This window comes from Osmerus eperlanus, chromosome 14 (assembly GCF_963692335.1).
Source record: "Osmerus eperlanus chromosome 14, fOsmEpe2.1, whole genome shotgun sequence".
Lineage (NCBI taxonomy): Eukaryota > Metazoa > Chordata > Actinopteri > Osmeriformes > Osmeridae > Osmerus > Osmerus eperlanus.
In genome coordinates this window covers 9,540,476-9,562,854 of record NC_085031.1, presented here as the reverse complement: position 1 = coordinate 9,562,854, position 22,379 = coordinate 9,540,476, and the positions used below count along the sequence as shown (strand labels likewise).

The 22,379-nt window shown below is 48.4% G+C and overlaps 1 protein-coding gene across 1 annotated transcript in view; it reads right to left on the bottom strand.

Moving 5' to 3' along the window:
• Window positions 1-1,100: 1,100 nt before the first annotated feature.
• sorbs2a (sorbin and SH3 domain containing 2a) overlaps window positions 1,101-22,379 on the bottom strand; it is a 55,414-nt gene continuing 34,135 nt past the window's right edge. The window contains exons 11-30 of the mRNA XM_062477404.1: window positions 22,067-22,133; window positions 21,204-21,254; window positions 20,831-21,047; window positions 20,342-20,456; window positions 17,726-17,809; window positions 15,947-16,003; window positions 14,752-14,801; window positions 13,699-13,910; window positions 11,028-12,878; window positions 10,253-10,335; window positions 9,938-10,035; window positions 9,356-9,470; window positions 9,104-9,232; window positions 8,751-8,930; window positions 6,802-7,866; window positions 5,598-6,503; window positions 5,071-5,166; window positions 4,415-4,452; window positions 4,046-4,152; window positions 1,101-3,089 (exon numbers count right to left, since the gene is read on the bottom strand). Coding sequence (XP_062333388.1) covers window positions 3,028-3,089; window positions 4,046-4,152; window positions 4,415-4,452; window positions 5,071-5,166; window positions 5,598-6,503; window positions 6,802-7,866; window positions 8,751-8,930; window positions 9,104-9,232; window positions 9,356-9,470; window positions 9,938-10,035; window positions 10,253-10,335; window positions 11,028-12,878; window positions 13,699-13,910; window positions 14,752-14,801; window positions 15,947-16,003; window positions 17,726-17,809; window positions 20,342-20,456; window positions 20,831-21,047; window positions 21,204-21,254; window positions 22,067-22,133 — 5,583 coding nt within the window. The 3' untranslated portion in view covers window positions 1,101-3,027. The remainder of the gene's footprint in view (window positions 3,090-4,045; window positions 4,153-4,414; window positions 4,453-5,070; window positions 5,167-5,597; window positions 6,504-6,801; window positions 7,867-8,750; window positions 8,931-9,103; window positions 9,233-9,355; window positions 9,471-9,937; window positions 10,036-10,252; window positions 10,336-11,027; window positions 12,879-13,698; window positions 13,911-14,751; window positions 14,802-15,946; window positions 16,004-17,725; window positions 17,810-20,341; window positions 20,457-20,830; window positions 21,048-21,203; window positions 21,255-22,066; window positions 22,134-22,379) is intronic.

Sequence of the window (22,379 nt, the reverse complement as noted above, 5' to 3'; positions counted from 1 at the left end):
ATTTGACTCCAAATACTTATTAGTTCACAGACTATGCCATGTTGGATATACATTGTTTTACCTTGGATATACATTGTTTAATTACATATTATCAGATCAACAGAATGTGTATGTGGTTAAACCTTGGATAAATTATTGACCCACTTGTGTTAAACCTGCTGAAGCATAACTATCCTCGTTTATGAATGCAAGATGAGTGAAAAACATTTGATCAGGCAGATTTTATTAGGAATACAGTTCCATAACCCCCCCCCCCCCCAAACAAAAGTGAATAGAGAAAGATTGTAGAAAGACCCTTGTGTACCAGCACCAGTGTGTTTAGTCCACTTAAGCTTGAGACACAGACACACTGAGTGTGGGAGCTATTTCTATAGTCAATACAAACACTATGAAGAGCCTAATCCTCCTCAGGAGTATACAGCTCTGGAAAAAAAGTTGAGAAGGACCATTTAGAGTGAGGAACAGTGGGGTAAAATTAGCAGTGGCCTCTTAAATTTCACCCTTCTGTTCCTCACTCAAAATGGTCTTTCTCAACTTTTTTAAAAAGGAAAGAAAAAGGTGCAGTGGTTTCTTATTTTTTTCCAGAGCTGTAGTCTAACATTGTCAATCCACACCTCCAATGTAGTAGCAAAGACTGACTATAAACAGTTTGTTAAAATGGTACAATTCATATTTCCTTAACACCTTGTCGGTATGTATTCCAAACACTTTTCACTGTCCCCTGAAAAAACTTTTCCTAATAACTCTAACTATATTCATGACATTTTGCATAAATGCTGTTTTTTTAGTTTTTACTGTGTCAGCTGTGTGTTGAGGGGATGTTTAAGGATGTTATGGTATATGAGTGAGATGAAAAGCCAGCAGTTACCAAACCTTCTCCTGGACAGTTCATGAGAGAGCAGACCCAACCTTCAAACAGCCCAGTCTCATGATAATGGTGTTGATGAGTACGATGTACAGTACAGAATTAAGACAAGAGTGTGAGAACTGGGCGGTTGATTGATCTCTCTCTTTCCATTAAAAGGTTTGATCACAGCTGGTGAAGAACGAGGTACGAAAAAACGGAGAAACTGCAGAAAGAAAGGCAACCCAAACAGATGGTGGGTGAGAAACAAAGAAGACTTTATAAAGTAGTGAACGTCTGCCATTTTACAGCTCTCATACAAAAGGCATACAAAAACACTGTTACACACAGCGTGTTTTCAAACCCAGGGACAGTGGTGGATAGAATGAGTGGTGGAGAAAAACAAAGAACTAAACTGAGACAAAAAGAAAAAATGACATATTAAGGTGCTTTAACGATTGTTCTACTGTCAGTGTCCATCCTTTGTGAATGCATACTCATTTAAACGCAAAAAAGGCCAAAGAAAGTCATAAATCATATTCGCTGAACACAATAAAGCCAAGTTGACAATATACCTATTACCACAATACATTATTATACTGTCATTCTATCATTCATTCAGGCAGGCAAAAGGGCACTGTCACAATCTAATGAAAAAAAATCTGTCAGTGTAGCTGTCATATTCAAATAAATGCTATTAATTTATCCCAAATCATTCTTAAATTAATACAGAAACCATGACATTTGGACACAGGCAACTAAATGAATGTTCATTAGCTACAGTAACCTCATGTCATATGTAATATTCAACAACAAACCTCTCAAATAAAACCTCACAGGAATACATTAATACAATTTCCCAAAAGGAAAGGGTCTTTTTTTGCTGTTGGTTGCAAAGTACACTTCACCTTAGGGCACTTCGACAAGAATATAATACACTGAGTATACAGAGATAGTGTGTATACCTTGCATTACTCTGTGGCTGCTGGACACTTCAAAAAGATGTCTAAAACTATACTTAATACATTTTCTCCCATCATAAATATATTTTACATATAAAACTGGGCAACCATTTTGCATACTTTGTTCCAACATTTTCAAACAAAATCAACAATAACCATGTCTGCAGTGGTGGTCTGCTCAGAAAATGCTTGTGGGAAAAATGCTCAAACACAGATAATTACCAAGTCTATCAACTCCAGGTTAAAAACTATTTGAACACTGCTCCGCCTAATATTTCAAATGCTGTTTCTCACACAGAGCAACACAATTAGACTTCCACTAAGCATGTTAGAAATATTACGTTAAGGTATTATCTATACGCTCAACTACAAACATCCCTCGAACAATTTCCTTATGAATTGACCGTGATATCTATATCCATCCCCACTAGTCTTCTTTCTTAGGGAATGGCTGCAGGTTTGTGACAGTGGTGTGAATCTCTCTTTTCTCGTTCCCACTATCCAAGGTGATTCTCACCCATTTTTTATCGCGTTGTCTCGCTAGCTTCCTTATCTGAATTCACCTACTGTAACAGTGTCAGATAAACGTAAATAAGAACAATGACCTTCTGTAGAGACACTTTTTCCAATACTTCACTATTCAAGAGTAAATACACTTTTTTAGAAATATTTGTGTGACGTGTAGGACTATTATACTGGCAAGATGGCATCACGGCAGCCTTTGAGTGCCATCTTCACCCTCCAGTGCAGAACGGAACTTACAGTGACAGTCAGAACAAACGTATAGTTATTGCCTGTGAAAGGAAACCATACAATCCCTTTTCAATCAATGAATTGATGAAGAGGATGTAACAACAAAGGGTTGACCCTTTCTTCATGATTGCTTCATAAGTGCACTGTCCAATTGTTTTGCAGACACTGCTCGGCCATCTTCATTTTACACCCCCCCATAAAACCTAAGGTTAAAGGTCACTGGTTGGAATACAAAAGCTGCAGTGTTAAAAATAAGTAACTGCATGAGGAATACATTTACATCCGGTAAAGATGGCTAGTTAGAGCTAAGAATCCTTCCATGTGAAACCAGCAGGCTGTATGTGTGTGTGTGTATGTGTGTGTGTGGGAGGGGTGGGGTGGTGGGGTGGGGCGTTGTTTGTCCCTACTAATATCTGACAGATTTATGTGGGTCTCATGGAGGGGAGGGCAGGGGCAAAAAACTCTTCATTATAGCTGCTTCACATAATTTCCTGGGAAAGTGCCAAACAGCTTGCTCCGTCGAGAAGTCCCTTGTTCCAGAGAAAGAGAGGGAAGCAGAGGGGTTGGGAGGCAGAGAGATAGAGGGAATGAGAAAGAGAATATGTACTTGTCATTGAAATAACAATTTGAAATACCAGTCACAATCTTGTATGACATTGTATGTCAGTTTATGTAAAGATATACAAATGTTATAGCCGATTAGCCTAGTTATAAATCCCACTTATTACTGTCATACCATGTGGACTAGGCCGTGAACCATGGGGTAAGCATACTTTAAAATGAATCCAAACTGCAAAATGACTGACAAGCCCCATCAGCTCACATAGCTTCCACATTAACCGGTCAAAGTTAAAGTTTCGCCAGCTGTTACCAGTGGCTATTATCACCATTCCAGCAGCAACGTAACCTTCCCGCCAGCTAACCCAGGATATTAAGATACATTCAATTTGGCAAAAATTCACAAACGCAGAAAGAAAATATCCTGAAGAAGCTGGAAGGAATAACAAGGAACTGGAGGGGTCAAAGTTAAAATGCTTTAGCTGAGGATGGTGCACCCTGTGTGCGATAAACAGATTAAGTGGACATTTCCAAGTTTGAGGGAGGAGGGAGTTATTTTAGGACACTGGTGAACAACAGAACTAGAAGCTTCAGCTCTACCTAGTGGTAGAGGTGTCTGAGTACCGGTGTTGGTGTTTTCATAGACAATTTCAGCATTTTAATATCAAATATATACAGTCGGGTCCAAAAGTCTGAGACTGGGTGTATTATATGCGAAATAGAAGTATCTAGACTCGTAGCCTCAGACTTTTGGACCCGATATAGCGTTCAAATATATGTGTCATTAGTCATCTTTAAAATAGGGAGTTCCCATGACTGGATAGGTGATAACAGCAGTTGCTTTGAAGAACGGACCAAGCGAGTGACGATCAATCTATTTTTTACTCCGAGAAAAGAGAGGGGAGGGGACGAGACCGACTCGTCTTACCAACAAACCAGCCGTCGTCACACTTCTCCATCACGTCGACCACGTCTCCTTCTCTCAGCTCCAGCTCGTCCTCGTTGCGTGGCGTGTAGTTGTACAGGGCCTGGAACCTGCCAAGACACCGCCGTTAAGAAAGCTGACAGGATGTTATTGTTGCATAACTGTGAGGTAAAAACACTGTTCTTTGGCTCTAACCACTGAGAAAGCAGTTCATTTCTGATCCTTGATTATCTGCTGCACAACATGTACCATTTGTCTGTCGCTTTGGATGAAAGTGTCTGTGAAAGTTTTTAGTTTTTCTGAATAAGCATGTTATTGTATTGAAGACAAGGATAACGAATGAGGTGTGTTGACGAGGTTCTTGTTACTTACGGGTCTCCTCCACTGTGATAGGCATCCTGCACAAAACGCTGAGAGAGAAAAAGAAGGAGAGAGAGAGAGAGAGAGAGAGAGAGAGAGAGAGAGAGAGAGAGAGAGAGAGAGAGAGAGAGAGAGAGAGAGAGAGAGGAGAGAGAAGAGAGAGAGAAAGAGAGAGAGAGAGAGAGAGAGAGAGAGAGAGAGAGAGAGAGAGAGAGAGAGAGAGAGAGAGAGAGAGAGAGAGAGAGAGAGAGAAAAATGTTCAGTATATGTATGCGTGAAACATTGACTTGGGGGCATAATTCATCAAAACCTATAGGGTTGTTAGGGAAAAATCCAGACATTTATCCTCTCTCGTTTGGTTTCATGACAGCAACCTTACCAAGAAGACAGGCCCACATACAACACACAAGAAATGATAGGCAACCAATCAGTAAACAAAAGACCAAACCCATTCCTTAGCAAAAAAGGATCCCCAATTAGGAGGACAAAAAACATCTTAAAGAAAGTTAATCAATGATCAGTCAACAACTCATGCAGTACACACCAGCATAACCAAATTGGGAGGGAGGGATGTATTAGAATACTCAAATCCCATTGGCTCTGTGTTACACATCCTTCACTGCTGCTAGTGTCAAACAAAATGGGGTAAGAAAGCCACACCCCCCTACCCTTCGACCTCTAACAGGTGACAAACAGGACCTCCTGGTTGTGACGGGGCTACGGGGGGGCTTACCCTCAACCACAAGGTCGTGCTTAAAAGCCGGCTGAAAGAAGCACAATCCTTACCTTAGCCATCTTACCTTGGAGAACCTTAAAGAACCTTAGAGAATCGTAGAGGACATAAAAAACCTTAGAGGACAGACACAAAGGTCCATGCAGCCAGTCTATCCAAGCAGAAAGACAAACATACCCACACACGGTCTTGCCTGTGGTTCTAGATGCTACGTTAGACACACAAGTACGATTCTGACAACAGCCAACTAATTAGCTTATAATATGTCACAGCATGACAGTTATTGTTTCTGATAACACAGAATCCCATTCATGCCTAAAATGCTTGCATAAGCACCTTCCAACAGTCAAGGGACAAAACATGACACACTATGGAGTGGATTTACTGCAGTGTTAAAAGCGGCCATCACTCTGTCAATCATCATCATCATCTCCACTCTCAGCACGACTACGTTCCATTTACCTTGATCTTAGGAGACCTAGGCTCTGGAAGGGGTAGAGGGGGAGTGGGGGAGGAGGCCGGGAGAAGGGGAGAGGTAGGGGGAAAGGAGGAGAGAGGAGGAGAGGAAAGAGGGGGTGGAAGAGTCTGTTGTGTAACAGGGGAGGAAGGATGAGGGGAGGATGGCGGAGGGGCTGATACTATGGGAGGAAAGGTAGGGAGGGGTGAAGAGGTGGAAGGAGGAGGAGAGGAAGGGTGAGAGGTGGGGAGGGGTGAGGAGGAGAGAGGAGATGAGTGAGAGAATGGAAGGGGTGAGGAGAGGGGAGGAGGAGAGGATGGGTGAGAGGTGGGGAGGGGGGAGGAGAAGGGAGGAGGAGGAGAGGATGGGTGAGAGGTGGGGAGGGGGGAAGAGGAGAAGGGAGGAGGAGAGGGCCGGTGAGAGGTGGGGAGGGGGGAGGAGGAGAGAGGAAGAGGAGATGAGTGAGAGAATGGAAGGGGTGAGGAGAAGGGAGGAGGAGAGAGCCGGTGAGAGGTGGGGAGGGGTGAGGAGGAGAGAGGAGATGAGTGAGAGAATGGAAGGGGTGAGGAGGGGGGAGGAGGAGAGGATGGGTGAGAGGTGGGGAGGGGGGAAGAGGAGGGGGGAGGAGGAGAGGGCCGGTGAGAGGTGGGGAGGGGTGAGCATGGGAGAGGAGGAGGGGAGGATGAGTAAGAGGTGGGGAGGGGTGAGTACGGGGGAGGAGAGGGGATGTGTAGTGTCTCAAACGTCTGTGATGAGCCCAAGGTACTGGAGGAGGAGGGAGGAGGTGAGACAGGAGGAGAGGTAAGGGGCGGGGGTGAGACAGATGAGGTTGATGGGGGGAAAGTGAGGGGGATGAGCTGTGTTGGGGTGCACGTGGTGCCATGAAACTGGGAATTGGAACGAGCAGCAACCTGGAAATAAACATGGTGAATTATGTCAGCCTTGATGACCATCAGAACCTGCCAAACTGCCATGACAGTAGCTCAAACATCAACAACAATACGTTGGTCCAAACAAAGCAAGACACAAAAGTTAGGTGAGTTGAGATACATTAAATGATTAGGAGCGATGTCCTCTTTGACACACAATGATGTGCCAGTGTAAACCCTGAATAATCCCATGGAAAGACACTCACACACTGGGTTAGGGAGGGGTCTATATTGAGGCTATTAAATTTGCACAGAAAAAATGTCACACCACACAATCTACCTCTGTGAGCCCTTCACTATGGCCTGACGTTACAGCACCACTTTCTGCAGCGACCTGTGTGTTTTCTCCTTCCTCCATCCTTCCTTTCTCTTCGTTGGCATCCTCCTCTTCCTCAATAAACAGCTCAGAAAATCCCACCGTTTTTACTGTCTGTAGCCTATAGGATTCTGTCTGTTCCCTACTCAGTGCTTTTGATTGGCTGTCCCACGACAGGGGCTCCATCGACAGCGGTCTATGAAACTCCGCCTCCAACGTAACATTGCTTTGTGATTCATCATCCAGTGTGATTGGAGAATGAATCTCTGCCTCTAATTTGACGTGGCTCTGTGATTCATTGCTTAACATGGTGGGGATAGGTTTCTCTGAAGGCAACTGGATAACTCCCCCATCTTCGTTACTTAATGGGCTGTCCAGGATCATGGACAATAGCTGGTCATAGGGATCCACTACTTTATGAGATGGGGGTTGTTTTTTTAACTGTACTGGCTGTGTAATGGACCTGTACCATTCAGGCACTTCTGTAGGGGAGGCCACTGGCTCAGGCTCTGTGCAGAAGAAACCCCCTCCATCTGTCACGTAGAATGGTCGAGTCTGCTCATCGTTCCCTAGTCCCATACCGCTGTCATAACTGAGGTAACCGCCGGGCATAGGAGAAACCACTGAATAAGGCGGGTCAGGGGGCGGGGAGAAAGAGAGGCCTGTGGGGTAGGGGTTCAAATCAAACAGTCCCTGTTTAATTAGAGGGGTCCAGTTTCGAGACAGGGTGCGCAGTGGAGGGGTGAGGCCTCTTTTGGGTGGGGCGGGCGGGGTCACTCTGGACCCCCGGGTGTCCAGATAAGGGAGGTAGCTGGCGGGGAAGGGGGGAGGCGTGGGGGGGATGGGGGTACTTGTGAGGGAGGGCTGGGCGGAGAGAGAAGATGGGACCATAGTGAGGGAGAGCCACTCGCTGGTGACAGCCTGCAGGGAGAGGCCCCTCGGGGGGAGGAGGGGAGAAGAGCAGAGGGAGGATGGGGCCTGGATGTGGTGGTGGTGGATAAGAGGGGGTGGAGGAGTGCTGTGGAAGGGCTCCAGAGACAGAGAGAGAGAGAGTGAAAGACAAGAGCGGAGGGGGGGAAAAGAAAAGTCTTACACACCTGGAGAGAAGAGTGTTGAGAGGTGAAATCAAGCACCACACATCCAGTACCTTACGACTAGCATTCTGGGAGAACATTGCAACCTTACACTCCTCACTCCTAGGAGTTTGACCCCTGGTCAGTCAGTCCAATGTGGTCAAACCAAACCCATAAATTAACCCCTCTACTAAAATACCAACACCCCTTACATAGTCTCAACCTTGCAAAAGCAATTAACGCTCAGCTTATGCCTCCTGTTAGGTCAATTCCAACACAGCATCTAATCTGCAGTGCCTGTTTAGACCCCTGCAGCAGCACACCCCCTCAGGCCGTGCGTCTCAGACAGCAGGCTGCAGTCCACCCAGGCGACAGAATGCCATCACTGTCCACTCCCTCCACTAGGTCTGTAATCAGTGGAGACCAGCACCAGCTTCTTGTTTTCAGCCTTGTGTGTTCTTGTCAATCACACGCAGCATGAGCGCAGGTGTCTGGGTATCAGATTAGATCCAGACACTATCTATTAGCCTTGCTATGCTGAGCTAGTCTCCATTCATATGAGTTTCACAAACCTGGAAGTGACAAAGTACGAGACAAGCAGAAATTGCAGGCGCCAAATAATTTAACAATAATAAACAACAGAGCAGAAGCACCTAGAACACTGAACAGCAAAGCCAACGTGGCTTGCCAGAAAAAAAATAAAACAGATTTCCAGTTATGTCTTATCAGAAAAAGCATTGTTCAAAAACACTGGTAGAATTCCAGTAAGAAGATAGATACAGAGATATACAGATATTTTGTCTGTGCCGGAGAACCTTTTTTTTGCTGCCCTGCCCCTACCTTGGTGGGTGTGGAGCCCTGTGTTCTGTTGCCTGGGGAACTGTGGGCGGAGCTCTTGGCAGGGGAGCGTTTGAGGATGTCTACATAGGAGACTGGGAAGATGCCTTGCTTGTTAGTGTCTGGGATCTTCCCCTCGTACCAGTTCTGGTCCACCTGCCTCAGCAGAATCACCTTCTCACCCTGGGGAGGACACACACATACATTACATGTGGACACACACCCTATTCATGTGTTTCAACACTCAACACACATATGGGAAAAAAGCACACACACACACACACACACAACTCAAGCTGACTAGATGTCACACGCACGCACGCACGCACGCACACCCACACCTCTTTCCTGTTTACCTTTCGGAGAGACAGCTCCACATTAGTGTCAGCGTTGAAGTTGTAGCGTGCCACCGCCTCTCCTATCTCTCTGACGTGTGCTGGAGGAGGAGGCCTGACTGGCTGCTGCTTCTCTGTCGACGGCATCTTCTGGAAGGGTGTGTGTGTGTGAGGGAGAAAGAGATCAAGAGGACATCCTCAAGGTAAATTGCAGGTCCAATTGCTCGAGGACAAACAGGAAGCCCTTCCCACACGCGGGTGTCTGTCACCCACCTCGACATAGGAGATGGGGAATATCCCCACTCGTCCGCGATGCTCTCCCTCGTACCAGTTACTGTCGATCTGACGGATGATTTTCACCGCGTCGCCCTTCTTGAAGTTCAGCTCCCTAAAATATGTGAGTGTGTGTGTGTGTGTTTGCAACGGTTGAGTTGGTTGAGTAAAAACGTTTGTCAAAGTTTCCAAAGACCTAATAAGGTTGAGTTTCATTCAGTAAAATAAAAAACGTTACATTCTCATTTGATACCATAACATCGTCCAATGCAATACTTCTGATAATTGTAGACCATCAACCAACAATGGCATCATCCATGCGTTAACTTTCATTAAAATTGAGCATCAAGCCATCCAGATGTAAGCGATTGAGATTAAATGTAAGAATACAAAACCATGACTATGGACAACTTTTTCCAAAAAGCATGTGTTGTATGTACAGTCTGTTTCAAGCAGTTGCCATGACAAGCATGCTTCCATCATACAGGGAGAGCTTATGAAGTGAGACAGACAGTTCTGAAGATGTGATTAATCCTTCATGCATTCACACACAGGGACGTTTCATTGAGCTGTGTTACTCACTTAGCTGTTTGGGCCTTAAAATCATAAATGGCTCTGGCCGGCTGCTTCTGATGGAGGAGAGACAAGAGAATGAGTTGTGTCATCTGCTTATGGGAGACCTATTGGAGATGAATGAGAAAGAAAAAAAAAGAGGGGGAGGGAGGGAAGCGGCATGCATCATCAGAAAGCGAGTGGTCAAAATACACGGCCTAAGACAACAGGGTTAGGAAGTGGAGGACAGAAACACTGAATGTCACGACCCTCGAGTTTCATTGGAGGTTTTCAGGGCTTGATTTCAGTATGAACAGGAAGTGCGAGTTTCTGTGAGAAGTGTACCTCTCTGTCAGGAGTGGATCTTCTGTTCTGAGGGGTGTGGCGACCCCCATCCATGGTTGAGTACCCCCTGGAGGCATCCTGGTCTGTGATTGGGTCAGACAAAGGGGTACGAAGTCACCAGAGGGATACCACGGCGATGGCACATTCATGTACAGTAATATACCAGCAGGCGATGATGTCATTCAAGGAAGTGACAAAGTAAATGAGAGACAGGCGGGAAGTGACAAAACGAAATCATTCAGGAAATGATGTCATTCAGGAAATGAACAACTGGAAGGAGATGGCAAAAAAGAATGTTATAAGGACTGTATTTCTTTTTTCTTGGGATTTCTTTTTTGACATGCATGCATATGGAAATACAGAAACCAGGCACATAATGAGAATGAGGTCACATAAACAGAGTCCAAATAGTACAAAGGATATACGGCACCTACAACACTGACAAAACTGGTCAAAGGACAAGAAAGGAAAACATTGGGGATGAAAACGGGAACTAAGTAAAGTCGCAAAATTTGGAACATAAATGAAAGAAGAAAGTAAATAAATATTTGCCCAAAATGGAACCAAGCTGTTTTCACAATTCGCTTCCGTAAAAGGAAAAAGAGAGTTTCATGCAGTTGCTGGGTAGAGTTGTTTGGTTCTATAAACAAGAGTCACAGCACAGTTCACAAGTGCACACTGATGGATCAATGAGGACGGGGGGAGGTGGTACTGGAGAGGCCAGGGATGCAGTGAAGGGTTGTAGCTGGTGGGGGTATGTGTGTGTGTGTTCCACCTGCGTAGCAGTGAGCCTGCCCATTGCCCTGCTCTTCAGCATTGTCATTGTTATTGGAGGCGTCGGCATGGCGGTCGTAACAGGCACTGAGCGGGGACTGCAGCCTCGGCGTGGAGCCGTCGGGTTTATAGGAGCCATAGCCCCCTGTGGGGCTTCCGTCCTGGTAGGACGACATGGAGGAGGGCCCCCCCTGCCGGCTCCTCCCCCGCAGCGAGGAGCTTCTCTCAGGCACGTCCGGCAGCAGCTCGGCCAGGAGCCGTCGCAGGATGCTGTCGTCCGCTAGCCTGGTGCTGCCGTGGCCCCTCTCCCTCTGGATGTGCTCGTAGATGTCCCTCAGGGCAGCGTCCAGTGCTTCGTAGATGGCCTCTTTGGTCTTGGGCCGGCCGCCCCCGCGGCCCCCAGTGCCGCTCCGCCCGGAGGTGGGGGGGGAGCCTTTTTTCCTGCGGAAAGGCACAGGGCTGACCAGGAAGGCCAGTTTGGACATGCTCTGCTGGCCCTGGGCCCCCGAGCTCTGGGGGGGCTGGTGGGGGCCGCCGCCGCCACTCCCCCCTCCTGCGCCGCCACGGCCAGGCTGAGGGGGTCTGGCCCGTTCCTGGCGAGCGCGCTCCCTCTCGTGGCGCAGCATGGTGGTGAAGCGGGTGTAAGACGCCGGGCAGCGGCCCTTACAGGAGCTGATGAGATGCCGGTGCTGGTAGCCCTGGGCCTGGCCCAGGCTGGGGCTGGGGCTGGGGTGGTGGTGGTGGCTGGGGTGGGGGTGTCGGAGGTGGTGGTGGTGGAGCGTGGACGAGCCATACAGGCTCTCGGAGGAGGTGAGCGAGCAATGGTCGAAGTCGCTCTCGCTGCAGAAGGACGAGCCCTCCACCTGGATGAAGTCGCTGAGGTCGGAGGCCGCCGCGTCCTGCTCGCTGTCCGAGTACTCGGGGTTGTTGTTGCCGCGGGGGCTGGAGGACGGGAGGGCGTGGCGGAGGTGTGAGGTGGGGAAGCCTCGCCCGGGGTGCGGTTCGGAGCGCGGCTGGCCTTCCGGCGGGCTCCGTGCTCGCTGGTGGCGGGGCCGGTCCGTGGCGTGTGGGGCGCCATTGTTGTTGTCCTCCTCCAGGAGAGACTCGATGGAGAAGCGGCGTTTGGGGCACCCAGGCGTGCCCACCCCGCTGCTGCTGGCCCGGGACGAGGAGCCGCCCGGCGTGGTGGCGCCCGAGGGCGCCTCGCTGTCACCCAGGTTGGGCATGGATTTGGACTTCTGGATAAGGGTCTCGTACTCGGAGATGCGGGTGGGCACCACGTCGCGCGGCACCTCCACGCCCCATGACGGCGTCCAGGGGGAGAAGCGGTGGCGGTGGAGGTGCGGCTGGCGCTCCAGCTCCAGGATACGGGCGCGGACCGAGCGGATGACCTCCGAGGGGATCAGCTGGGCGCGGTCGATGTGATGCATCTTGCGGTAGAGCTGCAGGAAGCCCGGGGCGTCGTGCGCCCGCCGGCGATGAGGGCGGGGCAGAGAGGAGGCGGAGCCCGTCTGCCCGGACGCGGGGTCGCCGTCGCACACCAGCGACCCGGCGCTCTCGGAGCGGAGGGCGCCGTGCCCGTCGGCGCCCGCTGGCCCGTCGTTGAGCAGGTCGTCGCAGCTGCGTGACTTCATCTTCCCTGGCGTGGCGGGCGGCTCCTCCACGCTGCTCCACGTGTCGGGGTCCTGGCGCTGTGTCTGCCAGCCAATCTTAAAGCAGGCGGCGTGCTTGGAAGAGGGGTCGCCCCCCGTGAGGGCGTGGCCCCGGTCGGAGTGCACGGGGGACAGAGAGGGGCGCAGGTACGGCCCTGGGGAGCTCAGACTGGGGGAGTACGTGTCACATGCATCCCCACCTTTACAATGGACGTCCGAAAGGAGAGCAGCGTGGTGAGAGAAAGAGAGAGAGAGAGAGATAGAGAGAGAGAGGGAGAAAGAGATATTAACCCAGTACAGATGGAAAGAATGAGAGGGCCGTGAAGGAGACACAGGCCAGGATCGAGAAGCTTACCATCCCGGAAAGACTTTTAGAAGACAAGGGTGAAGAAAGGGAACAGAGCGAGAGAGAGAAAGAGAGAACCGTAATCCACGCCGTAAAATAGACAGAGATATGCATTTTGAAATCTTAACGCCCTTCAGGCCTCTGCCAACTGCAGATAAACTTGGAGCAGATTATGAGAAAGCACCACTGACTGTCTTTTACAAACATAACAAACAACAACACATGCACACACAGTAACATGGCCTCTTACATAACAGTTAGTTAGAACAATCACATTAGCTCTATTGACTTGGCTCGTTCCCACTGTCAACAAACGCCTAGGGGAGTGGCCACCCCGCTCCTTGACCTGGAAGAGATCCTCAGCGTAGCGTGAGAGGCTAGCTGGATCATTGTGTTTGTGAATGGGACTGCTGCTGGGCAAAACCTCTGTCAATGTGCAGTACATGTGCCCGTGCGCGTTGATTTGTATTTTTCAGAAAAAAAAGAACAAAAAGGATGAATATTTGTGTGTGGGATGTCAAGAGTGAGTAAGAGTGTGTAGACAGAACAATTCTGTCTTTCTCTCAGATAGACCGGGGGAGGATAAGCATGGCTCTTTTGTGTGTTTGTGTGGGTATGTAAAAATAGGTGCATTGTATCCATATGTGCGTGCGTGCGTACGTGTGTGTGTGTACCTTTGGCTCTGGAGGGGGAGGAGGGGGAAGAGCGGATGACAGGTTTTCTCAGGGTGCTGCTGGCTCTGTAGGGGTCCAGGGGTTTCAGGGAGACCGGACCCTGGCTCTGGTCCACCCCCGGCGGGGCGTTGGGCTGGTCCACCCCCGGCGGGGCGTTGGGCTGGCTCACAGAGGGCTCTGACTTCCTTCTCTTCCTGTAGTCGCTGGCAGCGCTGGAGCACACAGCGGCAAGTCATGTGACTATGTCATTTCCCCTGGGGGATGAATACAGTACCTATACAAAGTATGGATGTTTCTACAGTATGTATGTATCTATCCCAAAGGTTCAAATACATTTATTGTATTCACGTTCATAAGATTAAGTTAATAAGAAGAACTCTGCCTGTGAGCATTTAAACCTACAGTGATAACAACAACGAACCAAAAGCAGAGGAAAGCTGTCAAATGTAATCAACCGATGAATTAAGCAGTGGTCATTTGCCATAAGTATTACTTATTCATGACATCAGTGTCATCAATTCACTAGAATCACTATGGAGGAAGGTCTTTGTGATGAAAATAATGTCCTATACTTGCCACTCTCCCACACTTACTACACGAAAACAAATACACACAATGTCACCTCCATGAATGACATTGATTATTCAGAACATCCCACAGCTTGCTTTTCCATTCACTTAGAGCTGATGGGATGGAGGGATTGAGCAAGCATGGCATGGAGAACGAGAGGGAGGTTTGGAGGAGGGGAGAGAGAAAAGAGGTGAAAGAATCAATTTGATCATTTATGCGGGGAGGAGGGTTATAGAAAGGGGGGGGGGGGGTTCCACTGGTAACCAGGAGCACACACAGTGGAACACACACACACACAAACACACACACACACTCGTGGGATGAAGGGAGATTGTGATTTCCATTGAACCACAGGCCTACAATAGGGCCTTAGAGAACAGGAGGGGACAGAGAGATGACTGAGCGATGGAGGGAGAGAGAAAGAAAGAAAGGGCAAGAGAGAGAGAATGAGGGATGGGCAGGGGATATAAAGGCAGGGCTCACCTGGCTGGCCTGTCGGGGCCCCTGTCGGCCGGGGCGATGTGCAGGGAGGTCTGAAAGAGGGCGGAGAAGAAAAAAGAAGAAGAGGAGGATGAGAAAGCGCCGTCGTTTGAACAAAGACCGGAGGAGGCACAGCAACGCTGCACAAAGCCCAGCTTCAGAGCCGCCGCGCAACACTCAAAACCTTCCCCCGGCTCCCGCTGAGACTGAGGCGGGTTCCACATGGCTCGTCCGGCCCTGGGAGGAGAAAGGGGGAGGGGGGGTAGCGGCGGGCACTATGGCGATGAACTCTGACCTCTGCTCTGTAAGAGGCTCCACAGGAGAGGAGAAGGACAAAAGTAGAGGACTGAGGAGGACAGGGGAGCGCTTATCAGGAGCAGATAATCCTCTGGCAAAACCTGGTGTGGACTCCACGGAACAGATCCCAGTGTGTAACAAAGGAGACAAGTCCATATGTGTGGTTACAGACCAGGGCTGAACCTCTATAGGCTTTCACTGATTCCTCCTCTCTTCACGCCTCCTCCTTTTTGGCCATTGGTGGAGGAGGTTCAGGGGGATGTACCTAGGATGTCATCCTCCAATGGGTGTGCTTAGTTAGGGGAGGAGAGAAGAGGCAATAAATCTCAGACAGCCGTTTGAGGTTCAACCCTGCTCTAGCTGTACTGATGCTATTAGCTACACTATTATGTTTGTTTTAAGTGTCCTAACCTGATATAAAGGACTGGTAGTGACCTTCCCCAGTTATATTCCGGAGGATGATCTGTGGTTTTGGTTTTTTGATGAAACAGTAGCGAAACTCGAATCATGATATCAACACAATATGTGTCCAATAATATATGGACTAAAAATCAACTGTGAAAGGAATTGCCTGTGTATCTGAGACAAATCCAACATACAGTATCACAAACAGCAGTCTTATTCCACAAAATCTTCAAATTTCAAACATAACTGACAAATGGAAAATGGTGTTGAAAATTTATGAAATCTAAAAATATGGGGTTGAAATACAATAGGAGGTCTTATGAAAATGACCTGAACAACACCTGCTGGAATTTTCAGCATGATACACTTTATCTAAACTGGGCATTGAGGAAACACAATCTCACGAATAGTACTAGCAAACTGAGATTAGTTAAATTTTTCCTATCACAGTCTAGGCTAAACAATACTAGCTCAATACTGACAAATGTGTGTTTACCTCAGTGAATCGGCGAGCTGAGCTGTCTGGATTATAATCCAGTCTTTTTTTAGGAGGCTTCAGCCCCAAGCAGCAGCAGTGAGCAGCAAGAGGAGGAGGAGGAGGAGGAAGAGGAGAGGAGGAGGAGGAGAGGAGGAGGAGGAGGAGGAAGAGGAGAGGAGGAGGAGGAGAGGAGGGTGAAGATGTGGTGGAGGAGAGGCGGTAGTGTTGACGTCATGGGGAGAAGTATAAACAAACATTTGGAGAGAATGACATCAGTTAGAAAAACAGAGGAACTGGAAATGGACGAGATTCAGAAACACACACACTCACACACACACAATGTTTATCGTTTTCTGTAGAGCTATATTCAGTTTCCGTTAAATGCATTATTGCTAACTATTGAAATAAAATCTACGTACACACGGCAACACACAGGTACACACACAGTGACTAACACACACACACACACACACACACACACACACACACACACACACACACACACATGCAGATTGTGAAGGCAAGCAAGCCAGAGACTAAACACTACAGTGGATGCATGTGAGTGTCTGTGGAGGACTTGAGGTTTTAGTTGATTGTGTACTGCAGTGCATTAATGCCATTTTAGTTGTGCTTCAATGTGATTGGAATGTTTTCTGATAACATCAGTTAACATCCATTCTGCGCTAAAACAACCTTTTCAGTCTTGCTGTGTGTGTAGAAATTGTGAAGGCAAATACCAAGCACCTGAGGACTTATTCGGTGGGGTGTAACATAGAGAACATTACAAATAGAAATGCAACCTCTAGATTAGACAAGACTCTTTACGCTGTCCCACAGAGTTCAATGTCAGTCGAAATCCCATTTCTATCTGAATGTTTGGAATAAGCCTTTTTAAAAACCTTATTTGCACAGACATGGAAGCAGACCAGCTCTGGGGTTAAACACTGACCTCTGATCAGCTTCCTCCTCCACCTCTCACACCTAGCATCATCCCAATTGGGACAACTCGCTGATCAGAAATCAGAGCAACTTTCCCAAGCCCCACGGAAATGAAATTGCTACCTCTGTCCAGCAGAGGGTGACAGTGTTTCAGGATTCTCTACCCAACAAGACAACTGGTCAACCGGAAGTGAGAAAGGCAGACGAACAGGCAGACTAGCAGAACAGAAACCACACTGCTACCACAGAGAGCAAAGGGGCCAGTAGGACTGTGCAGAGGGTCACATGGTCCAGACAGACAGAGTTGAAGATGGTCATCTCATCTGTCTGTGAGCCATTGGCCAGATTTGACCACAATGTATGGATTGATCAGGGGGTCCTACTCAGCCCTACTGGTACCTTTTCTACAGCAGGCCACAAAAACACACTGCAAAAGAATCGGCCTTGCCAAACAGGAAGAGCATGACCCTCCACGCCAGGAAGGTGATGGTCAGGAAGAATACTCATGTTGAGGAATGCTTTTTGGCTTTTTTTTGGGCAGTGTTTAAATGTTTGTGTGTTCACCTCTAGCAACGCCCCCCGCTAGCTGCTAACAGACAGAAGCTAACGTGAGACCACACCACCTGGCATTGAGGAGACACAACACTACCAGTTGTGGAGGAACCTGGCCATGACAGACATCAAGGCCACGGCCCCCCACCAAGGCATGCCCCCCACAAGCAGCTACCCCCCCCCCCCCCAGACAGCACGGTGGGTAGGGGTGGAGGAGACGAGTGTATGCCCTAGCCAGGGTGGTGCTGGCGGGAGGGGGGACGGGGCGGGGGGAAGGGGGGGTGCAATGTCTGAGCCCCCACTTACCGGACGACCAAACTCCAGCTCAGAAAAGAACTTATACCAAGGCTCGTTTTCTAGATCTATATCATCTGGGTTTAACACATATATCTGGAGGAGGAGAGGGAGAGAGAAGGGGAGAGACATGAAAGAGGGAAGGAGAAAGAAAGATGAGGAGAGGAGAGAGGGGAGAAAGGAAGCACAGAGAGGATAAAGAGAGCGAAGAGAGAGAGAGAGAGAGAGATAGAGAGAGAGGTTAGGCTAAGGGGCAGTAGCAGGCTTTGATAGACCAACAGTAGTCCACAAAAAAACTTTTTTTAAACAAATTTAGTGTATCAATGATTTTGACTAACAATCATATTTTCTTTGTTTGGGACATAAAATATATAAAGGTAAAATGTTTAAAAAACACTGATGTTGGAAGTAAACTTAGAAAGAGCACTGAGGCCTCTCAAATCAGTACAGCTGTAGTAACATATTGTGTCCAGAGGGGGGCATACTATACACTCATACTGCATAATTATAACTTCAAAATATTCTGCATGCCGGTTTAGAACCCAGGAGAGAAAACTGATGTGAACCCAGTGAAGATAACTCTCACCATCATTCCCTCCTGTACTATCAGTAGATTGAGCTCTAGAACATCCCACAACACACACCTAAAGCTGGTTTGTCCACTCAAGTCTCTCCTAACGAAGCTAACTTTGGGGAACTGGGCAGTGATTCATGGCAATGCCTGACCATAAAGGTACACTTCCCATCCTCATGCCTATTGGGAAATGTAGTTTTAAAATCAGCCGGCATCCTGTGGCGCTCCTCGCTGGCATTGTGCATCTGACTTGCAAAGCAGCCACATTAGCTTCAGGAGGGGTGAGTCATATTCTCAGAGGACGACAGCTCAACACAACTGGAGGAGCTAGCGGGTATCAATACTGCTTTTCATCACATACACACACATACACACATACAGGCACCACACATACGCTCACACACACACGCATGCACGCACGCACACACACACACACACACACACACACTCACACACACACACACACACACACACACACACACACACACACACACACACACACATACACTTACACACACAGTAGGACTCATATCTCATCCTTAAGCAGCCGTGGTATGCTGGGAGCACTAGAGGGACAGGGTCAGCCTGAAGAGAAGAACTAAGAAAGAATGATGGCACCAAGAAGAAGAGGAGAGCGAGGCATCCTGCATCCTGTCCACTACAACAACATGCGTCATGTGTCTAAGGCTGTCAAGCCAGAGAGAGAGCAAGAGAGACAGATAGATGTAGAAAAGATATAAAGAGGTATTGAGGCAGAGAGAGAGAGAGAGAAAGAAAGAAGGAGTAAACTAGTGAACTAGCCATGAAGGACAGATTTCTAGAGGAAGACAGGTGTTTAGGGATGAAGTGGCTTGTCTCCCATCTGCCCAAGTAGGTTAGACTGCAGACTGGCTTCATTAGTATTCCCCAGGCCTGACTCCATCTAGCTGGAATTGAGATGGATCACTGCATTACAGGATCCCGTCCATGAGTATCACACTTCCTACACCGAATGGTTAACCTCACTGCCTTCCTCCCCTTCTCTCTCACTCCTCTTTCACTGCTCTCTCCCTGTTCTTTATCTGCAGCATATCTCTCTCTCTCTCTCTCTCTCTCTCTCTCTCTCTCTCTCTCTCTCTCTCTCTCTCTCTCTCTCTCTCTCTCTCTCTCTCTCTCTCTCTCTCTCTCTCTCTCTCTCTCTCTCTCTCTCTCTCTCTCTCCTATCCTTCCTTCCTTTGTCCCTCCATCCATCCATCCTCCACACAGTTCTTCATCTCAGTCCAGTGGCACGAGACCCATAAATGAACTAACTGTTGTAGAACAGATTGTGAGAACTAAAAGAGCTGCATTCTGTACTGTAAATAGAATGAGCATGCTCATTAAGCTGCCGGAACTGCCTGTAGAAAGCAAACAAATGGGAATGGATGAACAGATACGTGGATATTTTGAAAATAAAGGACATGAGTTTACTCCAGGATGAGTAAACATTTCAAACTTGGCCCATTTAAATGTTTTAAGATATTCATTAGCAACACTGGGCAGCAATAAAACACACTGCTAGTCTAACGCCAGGATTTTCTCATTCATATTGATACAGAACTGCTTTCACTTAATCTGCCATTACAACTTTCTGTTAGACTTAATAACTGTTACAGTAGCTTTTTAAAAACACTCAAGGATTGCTTCAAGGATTCCTCAATCCCCCCTCCCCCCCACACACCACCAGAGTGATATGAATAAAGTACAGTTATATAATTGCTTTCTCATTCAACCTTACAGTGCCAAAAATAACTGGCAACTGAAGCAGACGGAAGATAGAAGGGTTCAGTTGAGGCCTTGAGACACTGACCTAAGGCCAGTCCTTAACCTCCCCACAGTAGTTATTCAGACAGACTGATCTTAGAAAAGTACTAAAGATTGACTTACACCTGCTGGGAGCACCAGGAACAGGCTGGTAGCCAAAGTGATTATGGGTAATGGCGTTTTTTAATGACTCGGACGTGAAAGTGGGATTGAAAGTGTGACAGCGAGGAGGGGATGTGGGTGGGGTTTCTCCTCTCCTCAGGGAGACTCACCGGCCTCTCCTGCTCCAGGATGGAGGACTTCCCCGGCTCATACTCGAAGATGCTCTTGGGCTCGGCTCGGTACTTCCTGGTGTCCACTTTCCTGTCGGGAGGACCCCACTGGTTCCTGGGAAGGAGAGGGGGGCGGAGCTTAAGTGTGTGTTTGCGTGTCTGTCTGTCTCTGTGTGTGGGAAAGGCAGGTTCACACAAATATACCAGGGTTATGTACAGTTCTGAGGGCTTCCCTGTGGAAGGTAACTCAATCGTCAGTGTGGTTGTGACTGGAATGATGATGCTGTACTTGGATAATACAGTCCAGAGACACACACACACTCATGGACAGACAGCCAGACACACATACACACCTAATCTCCACCCCCCACTGCCCAGATCCCATTCAATGTACGTTATCTTCTATTTTTGGGGAGAGAAAGACGTTTCTCTGTTCAGTGGGACCAAAGGAGAGGTCTTTTTTCGAGAAGGGGACTGGGCTGGTCTTACGTGTCGGGCGACTCTCGTTCCCGGTCGCTGTCTCGGGTCCTCAGCTGCAGGAGGGAGGGCATGGGCGGGGGCGGCGGGGGCACGGGGGAGGGCGATGGCTCCCTGTGAGACCCCAGGGGCCCCCCGTTGTCCGAGGGGCTCTTGGCTAGGGGCCGGTACGTGTGGGTCCTGGGCGGAGGGTGGGCCATGGTGGGGTCTCTGGGCACGCCATAGGAGTCTAAGGGACGGAGGGAGAGGAGGAGGCGCAAAAGGGAAGAAGAGAGAGAGAGAGTCAATGCGAGAGAGAGAGATAAAGAGAGAGAGACCATTTGAAAAGGCGCTGAGTGAACCCGAAGGGAACACTGCTGTGTGTTGACAGTAGCACCAAGCTCACCGTTGTTTATGACGGCATACGTGGCGTTGTACGTGTCTGCATAGTCATCATCTGTAGAAACAAAGATGAAGGTTGAGTAGGCAGCACACACACACACACACACACACTGCTGAGAGCTGCCCTTTCTCAGCCTCTCCTTTGAGTTGATGTCGTCTAGCGCAGCAGAAATATTCTGCCCGTCTCAGGGAAACTTTCAGACAGCAGCAGGTCACTTCTCTGACAACGAAGGGGGCTCGTCGATATTTATGGAGTATGCCAGCCTATTCAAATTAAAAGAGCATGTGTGTGTATTTGTGTGTGTGTGTAAGAGAGAGAGACAGAGAGAGAGAGGGGGATGTATTTGTGCATGGATATGTTCTTGTGTCTGTGTGAGTCAGAGAGAGAGTAAGGTTGTCTGTGCATATGTACGTGTGTGTGTGTGTGTGTGGGCAGTGGAGTTCAAACAAGCCTTATATTGACTATGTGATTTAGAGAAGACCACACTAAGGGCGTAGAGCTCCTGGCACATCCGTGTGTCCATTAGAACTTTCTCCCACTCCTTCTGCTCTCCCTCTCCCTCTCTTCTCTCTCCTCCCTCTCTTCTCTCTCCTCTCTCCTCCCTCCTCCCTCTCCCTCTCCCTCTCTCCTGTTCCTCTTTCCCTCTCTCCCTTTCTCACTCTCTCAGCACAGAAAGGCAAGTTAATGAGTTCTGGCTCTGTGGACCTACTGTTCGGATTTAACGAGTTCTGGCACAAATACAGTTACACCCACACACACACACACCCACACACACACCCGATGCATGACCAGACTCATAGAATAGGACTGAGTAACAGTCGTGAAGACCCAGATGATGGGACGAGTCTCCATCCCCCCAGCCTCACCTGCTTTGTGCACCATGTGGATCTGCTTGAACATGGTCTTGTACCAGTCCTTCGGTCTATCCACAGTCTGTAGGGAGAGAAAGAGATCAACCCCAATCAATATACGGACAAGCACATCAAATCACTGTATTACACAACCATTAATACATAACCAAGAATGGAAGTTATGTGTAATGTAAAAAGATATTAGAGATACACAATTCCGTTTAGAGGCTCCCATCTCACATCCTACTGAGGCCCTGCAGTCTGGGACTAGCAGACAACCAGAGAGGTTCATCTGCTGCTCTCCAGGTACTACACTGTCGGCAGTGAC